This window comes from Schistocerca gregaria, chromosome 2 (assembly GCF_023897955.1).
Source record: "Schistocerca gregaria isolate iqSchGreg1 chromosome 2, iqSchGreg1.2, whole genome shotgun sequence".
In the NCBI taxonomy this organism is placed as follows: domain Eukaryota; kingdom Metazoa; phylum Arthropoda; class Insecta; order Orthoptera; family Acrididae; genus Schistocerca; species Schistocerca gregaria.
This window is the reverse complement of record NC_064921.1, coordinates 399,617,014-399,633,095: the sequence shown is the minus strand read 5'-3', so window position 1 is coordinate 399,633,095 and position 16,082 is coordinate 399,617,014. Positions and strand designations below refer to the sequence as shown.

The 16,082-nt window shown below is 34.9% G+C and overlaps 1 protein-coding gene across 2 annotated transcripts in view; it reads left to right on the top strand.

Annotated features, from left to right (window-relative positions):
• Positions 1-14,511, top strand: part of LOC126322364 (uncharacterized) — a 129,969-nt gene extending 115,458 nt beyond the window's left edge. For both annotated transcript variants that reach the window (XM_049994285.1, XM_049994290.1), the window contains 2 exons: positions 1,797-2,034; positions 2,956-14,511. In XM_049994285.1, coding sequence (XP_049850242.1) covers positions 1,797-2,034; positions 2,956-5,298 — 2,581 coding nt within the window. In that variant the 3' untranslated portion in view covers positions 5,299-14,511. The remainder of the gene's footprint in view (positions 1-1,796; positions 2,035-2,955) is intronic.
• Positions 14,512-16,082: the final 1,571 nt, after the last annotated feature.

Below are 16,082 nucleotides of genomic sequence, written 5' to 3'. Positions count from 1 at the left end.
CGTTTGCACTGATCCACGCACGCATGCAGCATGGTGCCATCATCGGGATCATTGAAATGCCAACTGTGTACCTTCGATGCAATAAAGTCAGTGACACAGTTGCTGGTGTCTCTCTGTACACTTTGGCATGAATAACTCCTCTCTCCCAAACCATACCTTATGGTCGTTCTGACATATTACAACCCCTCAGTTTGGGGGGTTGAAGCAGCTGTTTTGGATATTAACAGTGAGTAGATGAATCACAGTGGAGTTGATCTCTCCCCAATTTAATGCTGGATGGCAAAAGCATGCAAAAAACTATGATGTTCAGAACAGTGTTCCCACTAGGGGCTACAGAAACCACCATCTCATACAAGTAAGTTCACTAAATCCATGTGAAGGGCATAAAAATCTACATAAGTGCAGTGACATTACTGCTAGACCCTTACACTATGGGGAAAAGTTAGTTGGATAGCAAAGTTGTGATACATATAAATACACAGTGATAAGTGCCCAAGTGTGCATGACTAAATAGATCTCAAATTCTCAGTATAGTACATTTTAGGATGTGAATGGAATGATAATGTTTATAAGTGATGTTTCAAATCACTGTTAAGAAATATCAGTTTTTACTGAGCACATCTGATATGTTATTGCAACGATTGTATAAATGTCACACACTATTGTGATCCACCTCTGACTTACGGATCTGGTGCTGATTAGTCTTGGATCAAAATGTAATTTTGCTGGAAGCATATTTAAGGAATTAAATCTATTTCTCCATTCTCATTGTTCCTCCATATCAATTGTGCATATAGTATTTACCCACAGTTCACTAATTTTGGCTGTAAGCCATTTTTGTATGGTCAGAAAAGATTTCAAGCATCATAGTGATATCATGCTTTTATGGCCCATGTGCATCCAACTTGTAATGGCAATGTCAATGTACAGAGATAAAACCTGGTATCATCATAAAATGAGACCAAAGTTTTGTGATACCCACTGTTATCAATCAAATTACTTTCACTAAAATTAATGAATCAATAGATAATCAAGTAAAGACGTGATGACATGAAATATAATCACAAAAACCACTCAAAAATGTAATGAATATGTTGTGACTACTGAAAATTTGTGCCAGACTGAGATTTCAAACCAGGTTATATGAATGTGGCCATTATGAACGTATGCACTGAAAGTATGCCATCTCTCCACTGCTTGACACATATCTTCTATCCATCTGAAAATTAGGTTTAGCCTAATCAACTGATTTTAGCTAAAACAATGCTGATTCCTCAGTCAGTACATGTGAGGTGGAAAATGAATGTCATTTAAAAAAATTATGCCTGTGGTATCAAAATGCAAAATCTTAATCAAATTAACTCGACAGAGGAGACACTAAGGAGTGGTCAGGCTGGACAGGCTTGTAGAAAAATCTGACTAGCAGCTGAGTTGCTTTTGCCTGAAAGCCATCTAACACAAATATGTGACGGTCTACTCTCTCTCTCTCTGTGTGTGTGTGTGTGTGTGTGTGTGTGTGTGTGTGTGTGTGTGTGTGTGTGTGTGCGCGCGCCCCCCCCCTCCTCCTCCCCAGTCCCTCCCCTTTTTCTGAGAATGCAGCTCAAACCGACCAATCAGACCACAGCATAAGAATGGGACAGAATGTTTGTTTATCCTAATGTGGCTATTAAATTCATCATTAATTTTTTAAGCTGCAAGATTAATGTTGGTCTGATATTATATAAGAATTCCCATTTTTCTTTTCTTTTATATATGTATTAAAATTCAATGCTGTTTCATTTCTTCCTGTGTTCCAGATATGCTCTGAATCACCCAACTGTAAGTTACTGCCAAGGAATGAGTGATTTGGCATCACCACTTCTGGTCACTATGGGAGATGAAGCACATGCTTACATATGTTTCTGTGCTTTAATGAGACGATTACAGTCAAATTTTATGCTGGATGGTGTGACAATGACTTTAAAATTTCAACACTTAGCAGAAGGACTGATGTATTATGATCCTGAATTTTATGCCTATCTCAAAATGCATCAGGTTAGTTTCCCCAGTCATAATTGAAGAGCTGGAAGGAAGAAAGTGCTAAATTGCAAGTGCATATTTTGAGTTATGCTATGTTTGTTTAAACTCAGACAAGACCATAAATACAAAAAGAGAAAACAATTTATATAGTCAACAGTGTTTTCTAGCAGTTGTGAGGGTTTGTGCCCATGAAGTGCAAATTCTTGCAGATTGGACAACAAAACTGCAAAGTCACAAAAAATCATTTGCTATGGTTAGCAAGCTACTAAAAGAGAATCTGTGTGCTGGTTAATGACTTGGTTTATCATCAGTGCATTAAATCATAAAATTTCAGAGCATTAGTTTGACAACTTGGATATATTTTCCAGGCTGAGTCAACCTCAAGTCTGAACTTAATGACCCATTTCACATTGAATCTCCAATATTCTTCAGTTGTTGATGAAGACCATAGCAAAGAACTTCCTCAGGAGGGGCTCCAGGACACAGTGCACGGCATTGCAGAGTCTGAGCGGACACTGTATGATGAAATACACACATCATATGGAGGCCTTGTGACACCACACAATGCCCTGGGGAGTACATCAAACATAAAAATTCTCACTAAATGAAAACAGCAACACACCAATATCTGTAAATAATAATAATAATAATAATAATAATAATAATAATAATAATAATAATAATAATAATAATAATAATAATAATAATAAAAATAATAATAATAATAAAAATCAGCTGTACCCTCACACAGTATATATGAAACCAAATGTTACCACTACATAGTTTATTTGGAAATACGACAGATAATGTTTTCACACTAATCTTTACTTAATTATGGCTTAGCCCTTTCTTCCACTGATCATTTTAATTATATTGTTTCATTCTTAACAATGTATTTGCATAATAATTAAATATGTGTCTCTTTTAAAATTACAGGCAGATGATCTATTATTCTGTTACCGTTGGCTACTTTTGGAGATGAAACGTGAATTTGCATTTGAGGATGCTCTTCGAATGCTGGAGGTATTATGGAGTTCCCTGTCACAGATGCCCCCTGAAAAGGAATTGCCATTATTTGAGAGAAGATTCTGTGAAAAGTCTCCTGGGGAATCACCACCACCAATAAGTCCTCTGCTGAAGACACCTCGAGAAAACGCTTACACCAAAGTGTGTGCTCTTCGACGTCAGAGTTCAGCTGCATCTCTGCATACATTTGGAAATGGTGTACCTGCTTCCAGAATATGGCACAGACCTGGATTAGCAGTTCGACAGAACCAGAGTTTGGATGAAACTGTCATAGGTCAACGCAACAGCAAAGTTAAGCATCAGGGTCAAGTGAAACTTTTTGCTAGTCTCGATGACAGCAATTTACAGTTAACAAAAGCCAATAAATCCCATTCTACATCTCCAAATGAAGCTCTTTCTGAATCAGAAAATGATCATGTGAACAACAGAATAAACAACAGACTCTTGGAAAGAACAAATGAAGTTTTATCTGGCAGCACGGGAAACTTACTTTCTCCCCAAATGAATGAGAAAAAAAGTTACATAAATGACAAGAAACAGAAATTGTTGGGAGATAAAATTATTTTCTCATCCTTTGAAAAAATCAACACAAGTCCTTCAAAAGATGAAATTGACAGAGCATCTGGTAAAAGGATTGTGAAAAATCTGAATGAATTTTTAAGCTTTGCATCACTTAGCAAAAATCGGAGTCATCCAGAAAAAGTTCCTGATGTTAAACAGTCAAAGTTAGTATGTCACAGTCTTCAGGAAATCTCACCAGAAGGTAAAGAAGCTAGGAATCATGTATCAAGTAATGACATATCACACTTTACTACTAGAGAAGTGGAAGAACTTACAGATACCGATGAATTGTTGAAACATGAAGGACTACCAGCTCAGGTAAATGGCCTAAATAGTGATACATTTTGTGAAAGTAGTTCTCCAGATGATTCAACAGAGTACTTCCCAATGACAACATCAATGACACGAGAACTAAGACTAGAACTTGAGAATTTGGACCGCCAGGTCTTTGGGTCTACTTATAATCACTGTGCATTGAATTTAGAAGATTCTGAAGACTTGGAGTCTCCTTGCAGTGAGTCTTTCAGATCAATTGAAGCAAAAGTGGGAGGAGAAGAACTCGATCAAAGATGTGACTGTGTAGTATCAAAGCAAGAATCAGAACTTCCAAGTGATGACACAACTACTGAAGTTGCTGAAATATGCAGTATTCCTGCTACTCCAGCTTTGAAACTGGATCTTGATATTCGTTCAAAAGTCAGTTCTATAGTAACACCTACATTGTGTGAAAATAGAAAAACAGTTGATATTGAGTGTGCAATACATAATCTGGACATTTCTTCAACAAAAAGCCATCATTTCTCACAAGCATGTAGTCCAACAATGGGAACTGGGGAGGAAATCTTTGTCTGGGAGAACCCTCTTCAGTGTCCTACCACACCAGATGAGCAGGCAGACTTGGAATTTGATGGTGTGGTTGTTAATGCAAATGACTCTGATACCTATTTTTCATCTGTAAGTGCTGGTGAAATTTTTGAGAATGAAGGACAGTGTATTAAATCAATAACACCAATAAGACTACTACGTAATAGCTCTAGTCCTTTGAATTATCAGAAAAAAGAGGAAACACAATCGGATGATGCAAGTGATAGTTCAGATGGTTGGGTAGGTTCTGCAAACAGCACATCTCATCGCCAGCAGCAAAAATCGTTGTGTACTGACCTAAGACTTACAGATAGAGTTTCTGAATCAGAACGACAAAATTTGGAAATAGTTCCAGAATCCAAAGAAAAGGGAAGTAGGGAATCATTCCTACCTGCACCTAATTCAACAACAAATTCTCTTGCAGAATCACAGGAACAGTCCAGTCTTACAGCACACAAGAACTCCTCCAATTCTACATGTGTTAACAGTTCGTCTGTGCTACCCACTGTAAGCAACTTAACAAAACAAAGTTGTCCAGTCACCAAACAAGCACAATTTGTTGGATCACAGTTACCTCCTCCACATAAATTTGGTGATGGTAATCCGTTCTTAATGTTTCTCTGTCTCACTGTCCTCCAACAACACCGTGATTTTATAATACGTAGTGCTATGGACTATAATGAAATGGCCATGCATTTTGATAAAATGGTAAGAAAACATAATGTTACAAGAGTTCTAAACCACGCAAGACAAATGTATGCTGCATATCTTAGACAGCAAGCTACTCTCAACAATAATGCTGATAGTGGAGTTGATTTAAATGTGTAAAAAGATTATTGTTATTGTGTGTGATTGGGGGTGGGGATGGGGGGGGGGGAGGTTTAGTTTATTTATTATTTAGTTTGCCGTACCCTGCTTGTATGGCATGTTAAAGTATTTTTTGTCTTATTACTATAGCCTGCTCCCTCTTTTGTGTCTTTCTAAATGGATTTTGGCCTGAGTGATAATGTAGTGAGCTGCCATTTGCAAAAACCATTACACATTTGAATTCAAATACAAAATAAGATTACCATTACAAAGTTGCCTTTATGAGTAAAACTGACATGAAATTAACTACACATTAATGCCATTCTCACTGTGGCTATCAGCAGTAAGAATACCTGCTTCTACTACTTCAGACATTTTTAAATTCATGTGTAACAATTTTCAGTGTCTCCAATACATAATAACCACACGCACAGTGTAGCATGAAAGAAAGAAAATCTAAATTTTAACATAAAATAGGTGAAAGAAGACTAACACCAATGTAAATAGAAAATTAATTTATTGTTAGCAAGATTTATATCAAGTTTTTAACTATATATTAAGAACTCTCAGCAAAATGATGATGATCTTTGAAGCATAAATGCATATTCAAAAAGTATAAAAAATGATAATGTGAAGCATATTGTGAAATAATTGCAAGCCATTAATGTAATACTTCACAATTTGCAGAAAACAATTTACAAACCTAGTTTCATTTCCTTCCATGAAAAATAAATAACACTTACTGTTTTAATTATCTACTTACCTTGTATTCTGTCATATCATAGGATCTGGTAATGATCTGATGAAACTTGCTGCCAATTTTTTCCGCTTCTCTCTGTCAAAAAATTATGATATAAAAAGGTGACAATATTGTAGAAATCTTTGAGCATCATACTATTATAGCTTTTGTAATACGTGGCTGGGATTTGTATATATAAGAATTGTACTTAAAACATAATTGTAAGTTACTTTATTTATGTATATGCTCCGTAAGCACATTTAAAGAGGCGTTATAGATGAAAGTGAAAGAAATGTAAGCGTCCTACATTTCTAATGTAATAAATAATTATTTATGTGGGACTTGTGTTAACAGTTAAAATTTGTTATCATAAATGGTACACATTTATTTGATTTATTTGTGTAAATCTACATTTATTGACTTCTATAATTTATGTTGAACTACTGTATATATTTGATAGTAATGTCCTTTAAATGCATTTTTCTCTCTGTAGCTCAAAAAATAATTTCAGGCAGTGGCAATAAATTAACCTTATTCTTCTTGACAGGTTCCTTCTCGGAAGATGCTAGTGGTGAGAAAGTGTGTGCACATGAATTGATCATATGACTCACTTCGTTTTGCTTAATGAGTTAAAATATTTGGCATTCCAAGTACTGATGATTTGAATCCACCTACAATATATTTTTATAATGAACAGTTGTGTATTAACTTTATTATCTCCATAGTATGATGCACATTTTCTTGCACTGTGTTTATACCTAGAGACCATGTGAACTTCTCACAACAAAGCTGCCCCTCCTTTTTTGAAAGTGATACTGATTAGCATTGCTCTTGCACCTTATAACCACACTTTCTCTAAGATGTGGTCACAAAATTATTTTGTGGACAGAGATCAAACATACCACAGCCTGTCAATCATGAACCACAGTGTTCTGCGGAGGCTGTATCCTGTGTCAGGTGATGAGTTGAGTTTTTAAGTAAGTATGCAATTTATACACAGTGGGCATGTGTTGTTGTTATAGCAACATTGTTGTGTAGACTTTACAGACATTGCACAGATATGCACTGAAGTCCACCTATAGGACATATCATTGGGAAACAATAGTTTAAAGTACTCCTTTGGGGTATTGAGTTTTGTTGCCAAGGATGGTTAAGACTGAAGCTGACAAGGTGTTACCAAGAGAATTGCTTAGACAATTTACAGGTAACTTGTAAGACTAAAAGATTGAGGAATCTCTTCTTCTATTAACCATATTTTATTTTTTCCAGTTACATGGAGTATGCTAACTTTTGGGTTGTCAAATGCAAAACCTTTGCCTTCTGAATCTTGAAAGCTTTAATTTTCTACAAGAGGTCTTGATACCCTACCAAATGGGAGCATTCCAGTTATATAACAAAACATTATGAAATCAAAAGCAGGGCAGGTAAAAGTAGGCCATAAGAAAAATAATCTCAGAAAGTAAAGGAAAGACTGTGAGACTGCGTCACAAAAGACTGTGTGGAAGTGAGAAGGGTAGAGGGGACTGTCCTCACACTACAGAGTATTGAATCTGTAAAATATATATGTATATCCATGTCATTTGCTCTTTCCTTCTTCTCCTATAATGTTTCTAATCTTTCATCTTTTCACCATATCTCTTTCCTTCTTCAGATCGGGGTGGGGATGGGGAAGGGGGGGGGGGGGAGAGAGAGAGAGAGAGAGAGAGAGAGAGAGAGAGAGAGAGAGAGAGAGAGAGAGAGAGAGATTGACATGCAGCTAGAGAATGTCTTTGCATATCAAAGCTGGGCATCAGTAACCTGAGTTGACTGCAACATACGACACTTCATTCTTTTTCCAGAATCTTTATTTCCTAATTTGTGACTTTACCTCACATCCCTTTAAGTTTTAGCTTGCTGTGTACCACATGACAATTTGTTTCTTCTCATTTGCTCTTTCCTTCTTCTCCTGTAATGTTTTTAATCATTCATCTTTTCAGCATATCTCTGTTTCTTTCTTCAGAATACTAAATTTAACACTTTTCTTCTAAAATATCTCGTTTCTTGCTTCTTCTATGTTACATGAACTTAAAACTGTTTGATGCCTCAGATCCAGCTTTTTGTCCATTTATTTTCCCAGAAATATGTGAAAAGCTCTTTTGTCAGCCTATTGTCATCCATGCTGTATGGATGTCAAAGATATTTATCAGTCTTTTTGTCCTTATTGTTTCTGTTTTTATATGTGTATATTGGTTGATTCTTAATTCCCAATCTTCTTTACTTTTTACTGGACTTAAAATTGTCCTCATTCTTCTCTCTAATATTTCTAATTTACAATTCAGTTCTAAGCATTCATTTGCAAAGAGACTTTCTGGTTTCACTGACATCATGCAACACATTTTTTCCATTTATTGACATCCACTTTTTTTGTAAATATTTTTTGTTATTCCATATGTGATTTCCACTTTGTATATCCTTTCACTGATGGCAGATTTTTTCCTTGAATTCTTTCTCCTAGATACTTGAATGAACAATTTGACTTTGTTTGTTGTATCAATGTCTGTCTCTAACAATTTGTATGTATTTTTTATGTTTGTGATAAATTTGGTTTTCTCTGTAGAGATTCTTAAACATTCTATAATGTTTCTCTTCCAAGAGTGACACCGATTTCCACATATACTAGATTTTTAGACACTACAAGAAAATTATCTTCAAATGCAGGTAGTTTACTTCAATACACTGTTTCTTTTGTTCCTGTTTTACTGATGCTATGGTAGGGCATCAATTATCTGAAACAATTGGGCGTGAGAGTAGGGGTAAAAGGTGGTGTGGATAACTAATTTTTTGGTAACCAATCATTTACTGTACCAGTGTTCATAGTGATATGAAACACAGGAATACTCTGGATGTCTAATTCTCCAACTTCATGCTTAGATCTGAAATGCGTAAGCCAGCCAGCAATGTTGTCCCTGTATTTGCTGTTCGTTTCAAGAATTTGTAGGCAAATCAAATGGCCATTTTTTGCTTGTCTTTGGCTATGTACCTGCATGAGCTATGTGTAAACTGCAGTGTCTAAATCCTGGTTTCTTGTCATTTTCTATGTTTTCTGTGCAATCTTCCATCTTCACTTGTAAGTACACTTGCAAATTTTGTTGCAGCATCATTTTTATTTTACATCTGATACTGTTGCATTTCCAACTCCCATATTCCTGAGATAAAATTGATTCACTAGCACATTTCTTAAACTGGTCTATTATTGTTTCATAAAATTTTGGGCAAACATCGTCCTGTAACTCGCTACCATGATATTTCAGTGCAAAATCTACTGGCCATCTTCGGGTGTATACAGGCAGAATTATGAGATACATCAAGACTAATACATTTTCATTTAGCACTATTGAAAATGACACAACATCACAATCTGTTACAAGTAAAAGTTCACATATCAACATGGAACAGCAATAGCGGCAGTTTGCAGGCAAGGGTAAACTGCGGAATTGGCCTCCCTAGTGCCAGAGAAATTTCTGTTCTGTGCAAGTGAAAAATTTTTATTTGTTGACCTGAATGTTGTTGGGTAGCCAATCTTTTCATTGACTGGTGTTCATATAACGTATGCTCTATAGTACTTCATATTTTTTAACTTTTCACTAAAAATTCAATTTTTTTCTAATACATAGTTGAAGAGATTGGAGGGAAGCCATCACACTGCCTTACATTTATATTTACTTTAAAGTACTTTGAAATTTCACCCATGAACTTTAATTTTGAGACTGTGTCTGTAATGTTTAAAGGACTAGATTTGTTAGTAGTTTAGTATTAACATCAAATTCTGAGATTATTTTGTTCAATAGCCTGTGACAGGTCAAAAATTTTGAATTGAATACCTGTTCTGAGCAGAAGCAGCGTTTTAGGCTAGGAGAAAGATTTCTCTGTAGTTATTGGCATATTTTTGTCATCTTTCTTATGTGGAGATGCTTTATATCAACAATACAACAGTCTACCTAGTTCTTGTTAAATCTGTTTATTACACATCACCAACTCGACTCATCTGCAAATGGCCATAGGACGACACTGCTCAATGTTGTCACATATTGACATGAAACAATGAAGGCATATTGTATAATAAAATAATAAAAATTGACAGCCATGGTGCCCTGTATTTTTTAAGTTTTGTCATTCAGTCAGAAGTTACATTAAGGCTGTGAACCCACATGTGAAGTCATTTGCAGATCTTTGATAATCTTTTTCAGAATTTTAATAGTTTCTGCAATTTTTTCAGTGGTTCTAGATTCTCACTGAAGTCTGATAATTTTAATTTATGTCTTCACAATTTTTATCATCTGTTAAGACAACAATAAATCTTTCATTCCTGAAGCTAATACTTGGTAGGCCATTAATTTGTTATTGAAGGTGTGATGAGAATCTCTGAAATTATTTGTTGTGAAATTTTCTTGCATTTGAGTACATTGTGATATTCCGGTTGATCTTTTGATTCTCTTTATTATCCTAGAAGTATGTTTTCCTTTGCTGTGACTTGGTTTATGCTGATGCTTATTTCTGCTTTCTACCACTCTATTCCTGGAATTCATTAGGACTGCTGGTGAGTTTTAAAAATATCAAAAATATTGAAAATTGTTTAAAATAAAATGTGTTTTTTTATTTACTTGTGCTAATGTACAAATAAACAGGCAAAGTGCAGGTTGTAACAGTTATACTCATGAAAAATAATACTCTGGTACTTTTGTGTACCTCCTTTTTCACAGCTATAGCCAAAGAACTCGGTAGAATTCTTTGTTCATTTTAGTAAGTTAATGTTCATAGGTTTTTGGAATTAAAACATGCAAATTCAATAATAATTTAATTGACATCCTTGCTTAAAATGGTATAGGGAGGAATATGAACAGAAATAAATTATATGTATCAAAGCTGCAATTGTTTTATTGCTGTTGTATAAGCAACAGGTTTGATTGTTTAGTAACATACACTACAGGGTGTACTAGAACAGATCTGAGTAGTCTTGTCAGGAGTGGTGACCATTCGGGAGAGAAAGAATTACTTACGCATCTTTATGTAAGTCCTATTTACTCAGTCTGTGCTAATGTATGGCTATGGGTTATTGTTAGACTCAGAGAGAAAATTCACACAAATTTGTACTTGAGGTAGATACGACTTTTCTTTCAGATGTTCTGTGTAAAGCATTTGATATTTTCATCATGCCCTTCCCATATTTTCTTTGTATGCCACCTTCTTTTACCCCTTAACACTGTTTTATCTCTGAGTATTGGTGGTATTTTATTCTCATTTAAATTACAATCACACTTCTGTGAGAAAAATCACAGAAGTTAAGGTAGCTGGAGACAATAGATTACATAAGAATCTTTTGAACAGACAGTGTGTTTCCAGTTGTCCAATGGGATTGATTATTCTGTTTTTACGAATAATAGTTAAATAACTTATTGCCTGTGCCAGGTGCTGCAAGTATTGATTTTAAATGGTGTTATGTGCATTCATTACATAGGCTCAGTCTGGCTGTTGCCCAGGTAGTGAGCACAGAGCACATGTTAAACCTTCCATTGAAGGGTATCAGCACTCACAGTTTTGAAAACAAGCTAGTTATCAAAACACTGTGCATAAAAGTAGAAATGTCAACCTGCATGGTGGCAGGAAAAAAAAAATCTGTCAATCACTCTTTAAAAGCCCCTAAAATAATATCTTTTACATACCTTTCATTATTTACTAAATACTGCCCAACTCTTATGAAATTGAGTCATCTATTGGTTTTCTCTTGGTTAAATAACGTGGCACATTCTTTTAGACACTCTGTATGAAGTTACTCTGAAGTATTTAATGATTGTAAATAAAATCTCTAATGCATCATGATTGCCGTTACGAGTATTGAAGCTTATTTTGGTTTAACTGTAGAACTCTTGTTTTTTGCTGTGTTCAGCCAGAGCCCCATTTTATTTGATGCAATAATCTTATCAAAGCCAGTTTAGGTATGGGGCCTAGTTTTACAGAAAACATTTTACGAAAGTTGTCGCCATGTCACTTGCTAACAAATAGTTACCACTATGGAGATTCAAAGTATGAGATACATTCCAAGAGTAAATTCCAATTGTTTATGAAGAATACAGTCCATCCAGTTTTGTGATGTGAAGATAGTTAATTCTCTCTCTCTCTCTCTCTCTCTCTCTCTCTCTCTCTCTCTCTCTCTCTCTCTCTCTCTCTCTCTCTCTCCCCCCTCTCCCTCCCCCTCCCCCCCCTCCCTCCCTAACAACCCCTTTCCCTCTCCTTCCATCTCTTGCCCTCTTCCACTCACTCTTCACCTACCTTTCTATTCTTCCTTTCTCTCCCCTTCTTTTCCCCACTCGCACATGTTTAGTAATTCTCTCAGACCAAATACCATGTCATCATGAATGTTCCTAAATCCTCACCAACAATGCCTCACTAAGTCATATCACCCAACAATACTCACTGCCTCACAAAATAAATTCGTATCATGTTTGAGACAGATTAGTTGAAGTGGATTAATATTTGCTGTATTACTGTATTACCAATTTTGAAAATAACCCTTACAGTTAAGTGGTTCCTAAATTTGAAATATGCTTTCATATTTGTGAAAACCATGAACAGAGTACATGTATCACTAATGTAATATGGTGCCGAGTGTGTGTTACATTCACTAAAAACCAACAAATAATAAGCTTACTGCACTATCTTCAGATATACCTCAGTTTATTACAGAGTTATTGTCACTTTTTCCACTACATATTGTCCAATTATGTATCACCTTAAGTGGCAATTAACAGGAACACACTAAACACTTGCTGAAAACTATGGACTTCTTTTTGACATATGAGTTTCATATTATTGGTTATAGAGCCAATTCTAGTGTGTCACAACATATGAGATTTATTTTTGAGAAATAGATCAAATGGATAGTGATAACACACACAACATTCTCTTTGTCAGTATCATGTCTGCATGCAAACTAACTGTACAAATGAATCTAAGTTTTCAGCCTGCAATAGTGAGGACATTGAAGTAAATGTGTTTGTGCACCTTGTTCTCATAAGCATGGTATTACAAATCATTCTCTTCCTAAGAAAAATGTTATTCGGAAACCTTCTGAGCTATATTAAAATTTATGCTTTTCCACTGACTTGTCATCTTCCAATATATATTTAGTAACAGCCTCACTCAAGTTTGTAATGTAGCCTAAAAATGGAAACCAACAGGCATACAGTTTGTGTTTTTACTTGTGAAAATTGACTTAGAAGTCAGGTATGGAGAACATGAAGCATATCATAAATTCAACCAGTTTGCAGTAATTTGCTTTCAGTACTGAGATGGTATTCATTCATTCATGATGTTCTGCAGTCCCCATCAAAGAAGAAACATGCCAGCATATGGAATAAGTCAAGACATACATCAACAAAGTGAAGCAGTTGTTATAAACTGCATTAATTATTACTAACAAAACTTTGACTTATCTGTGATCTATTTCAGCTTACTCAAGCTAAATTTAACACAGTAAAACTAACAGGAAATATACTGTTACTTTGAAAGGAAACTAAAATAAACTGCTGCTTCCTCAGTTACATTAAATTCCTGCAAATGCAGTAACTTAAATGAAGGCATGCTGTAATTGATTTTTTTGGAATTCATATTAATCAAATAGCCAGTTTCTCTGTTCTGCTTTTTAACACTGCACAAAATGGCACCAGTGTTCTTGATGGCACAGTGAATCACCTTCATGTCCTATTAAGAAATGTGTATATGTTTATTTTACAGAGCTTTTAAGATAATTTAAACTGTTCATAACTAAGTATTTCAGGGAAAAAATTTTGGAACTCTTGTGAAAGCTATAGGCAGGAGTTCGCCAAATATGTGTATAACTCCAGTATAATTATCATCTGTATTTCTTTAAAATTGATCTCAAAACCAAAGCTTACTTTTTTTTCACTATGTCATTTTTGTAAATTTGATCTGTTTTGAAAGTAATGATGTTTATTATTTTAGATGAGCAGACTGTTGATTGTTTGGCACTATTTATTGCCAATATTATTGTGATTATTGTTACTGTGTATAGAGAATTTCTCATTGTCTTTTTCTGTGTTTTAAAATTATGACCTTAAAACTGATCTGAAAACTGTGCAGACACACATCATGACTATCCAACCCAAGAAATAAACTTAATTTATTACCTTGGATGATATACTGAAAAAATAATTTAATGCTTTCTTTTCAAAGAATCATGTAGTAATTTTTTTAGTCAGTGAAAAACCAAAGAATACCATTGAAATAAAGCCACAAAATTTATGATTTTGGTGTGAAAAGATAAAATATATGTTGTGTGTATTTTGTTTATAAAGTTTACTGAATTTGAATTTATTTGGTGTTGTTATACTAAAAATTGAGAGCTGTCACATTTGTGAGGAAAAAAGACTGTTTTGAAATTAAAACTGGTAAATAAACTGTAAAAAGTATCTTTTGAATAATACAATAGTTGTGGCACTTCTAGTTGTGTTTATCCTGAGGTTCAGATCTTGTTTGGGACATATTATTCTGTTGCTGTCCACAGTTTTGGTTTCTTACTTTCCCCATGTTCCTCCCTTATCCACATCTAGTCCCAGTAACAGTCCTACCATGGTCACTGCAAATAGTGCAAAATATGCTTCCTTGTGTAATAATACTATTCCATGTTGATTCAAAGTATCCTAAAAGTACATACTGTTTCTTGGAAAAGCATTAGTCTCATAATTTTAGTTCAGACAAATCATATGAGAAACATAAGCGGCAGTCTAGGTGGATGCTTGAAACAGTGCAGAAAATTCACACATATAGGAGATTGAGTATAACCCTTACAAAAGTGGTTCCAAGTATTATTTAAGTTGGGCTGACATGGTTTGCAGTCTTATGAGACACTTGGTAAGGAGTCTACTTATTGTCTACAGTCACATAAGTAACTGCAACCTTGTGACTTTTCAGGCTTTCCTGATGGATCTGTTGCAAATACACTTCTAATATTTGCCACCAGCTTGTACTGTGTAAATCTCATATTTCATCAATGCAACTGCTTGACATCTTTAGGTGGTGATAGTTGCTGCAGTCAGTGCTGATGCTGCATCTTGCAGCAGTGACAGCATTAACTACCACCAACAGATGATGTCGATCAGTTGCAACTAACTTAGGAACCAACACAACTGGATACAGATCAAAAGTACGCACAACATTTATTACCAGGTGCCCAGAATTAAAATTTTTAACAGGACGACGACTAGCTGATCAAATCCGTGTAATAATTAAAAATAACAGGATACCCCAGTCAGAATTAGAAAACATCAAACAACAAGTACAACAAATACTGGAATAAAATAATGTGCAATCAGAAGAAGAAGAAAATACAGTCATGGACTCAAACATCCCAGAGCAAACAAACAAAGAAAACCCATCAATTAAACAATCGGAGGAAAACAAAATCTTAAGACAGCCACCAGAACAAGCACAAATAGAACATGAAGTGACACACATTAGATATAGAAGAAAAATTTCAGTTGACATATATAGAATACAAAGACACAAATACAGACATTAGACCATTCTTGCATAGACCACCAAATAACAATAACAACTATCAACACGATCATACACAACAAAATAAATGAAAATACAGCTATGGAAGAGTTACAACTACTGGTTTATGTAGGAGCACGCACTACACTAAATATATACACACTAGGCAGACATCAGAACCAACCAACACACAGAAGAAACCCACAAAACCAGCATGGCAACACAGGCTACAGATCAGAATAGAAAAACTGAGAAAAGACATCGGACAGCTAACACAATTTATAAGAAATGAAATATCAGACAAAAATCGAAAAAGGTTAGGTAAAATTTCACAGCAAGAAGTGATAGAGCATTTAGATGAAAAGAAGCAGAAATTACAAGCATTGGCCAAACGACTTAAAAGATACAAAAAAAGTGAAAATAGAACGAAACAAAACCAAACATTCAACACAAACCAAAATAAATTTTACCAGACAATAGATAACACACACATTAAAATAGACAATCCACCAAA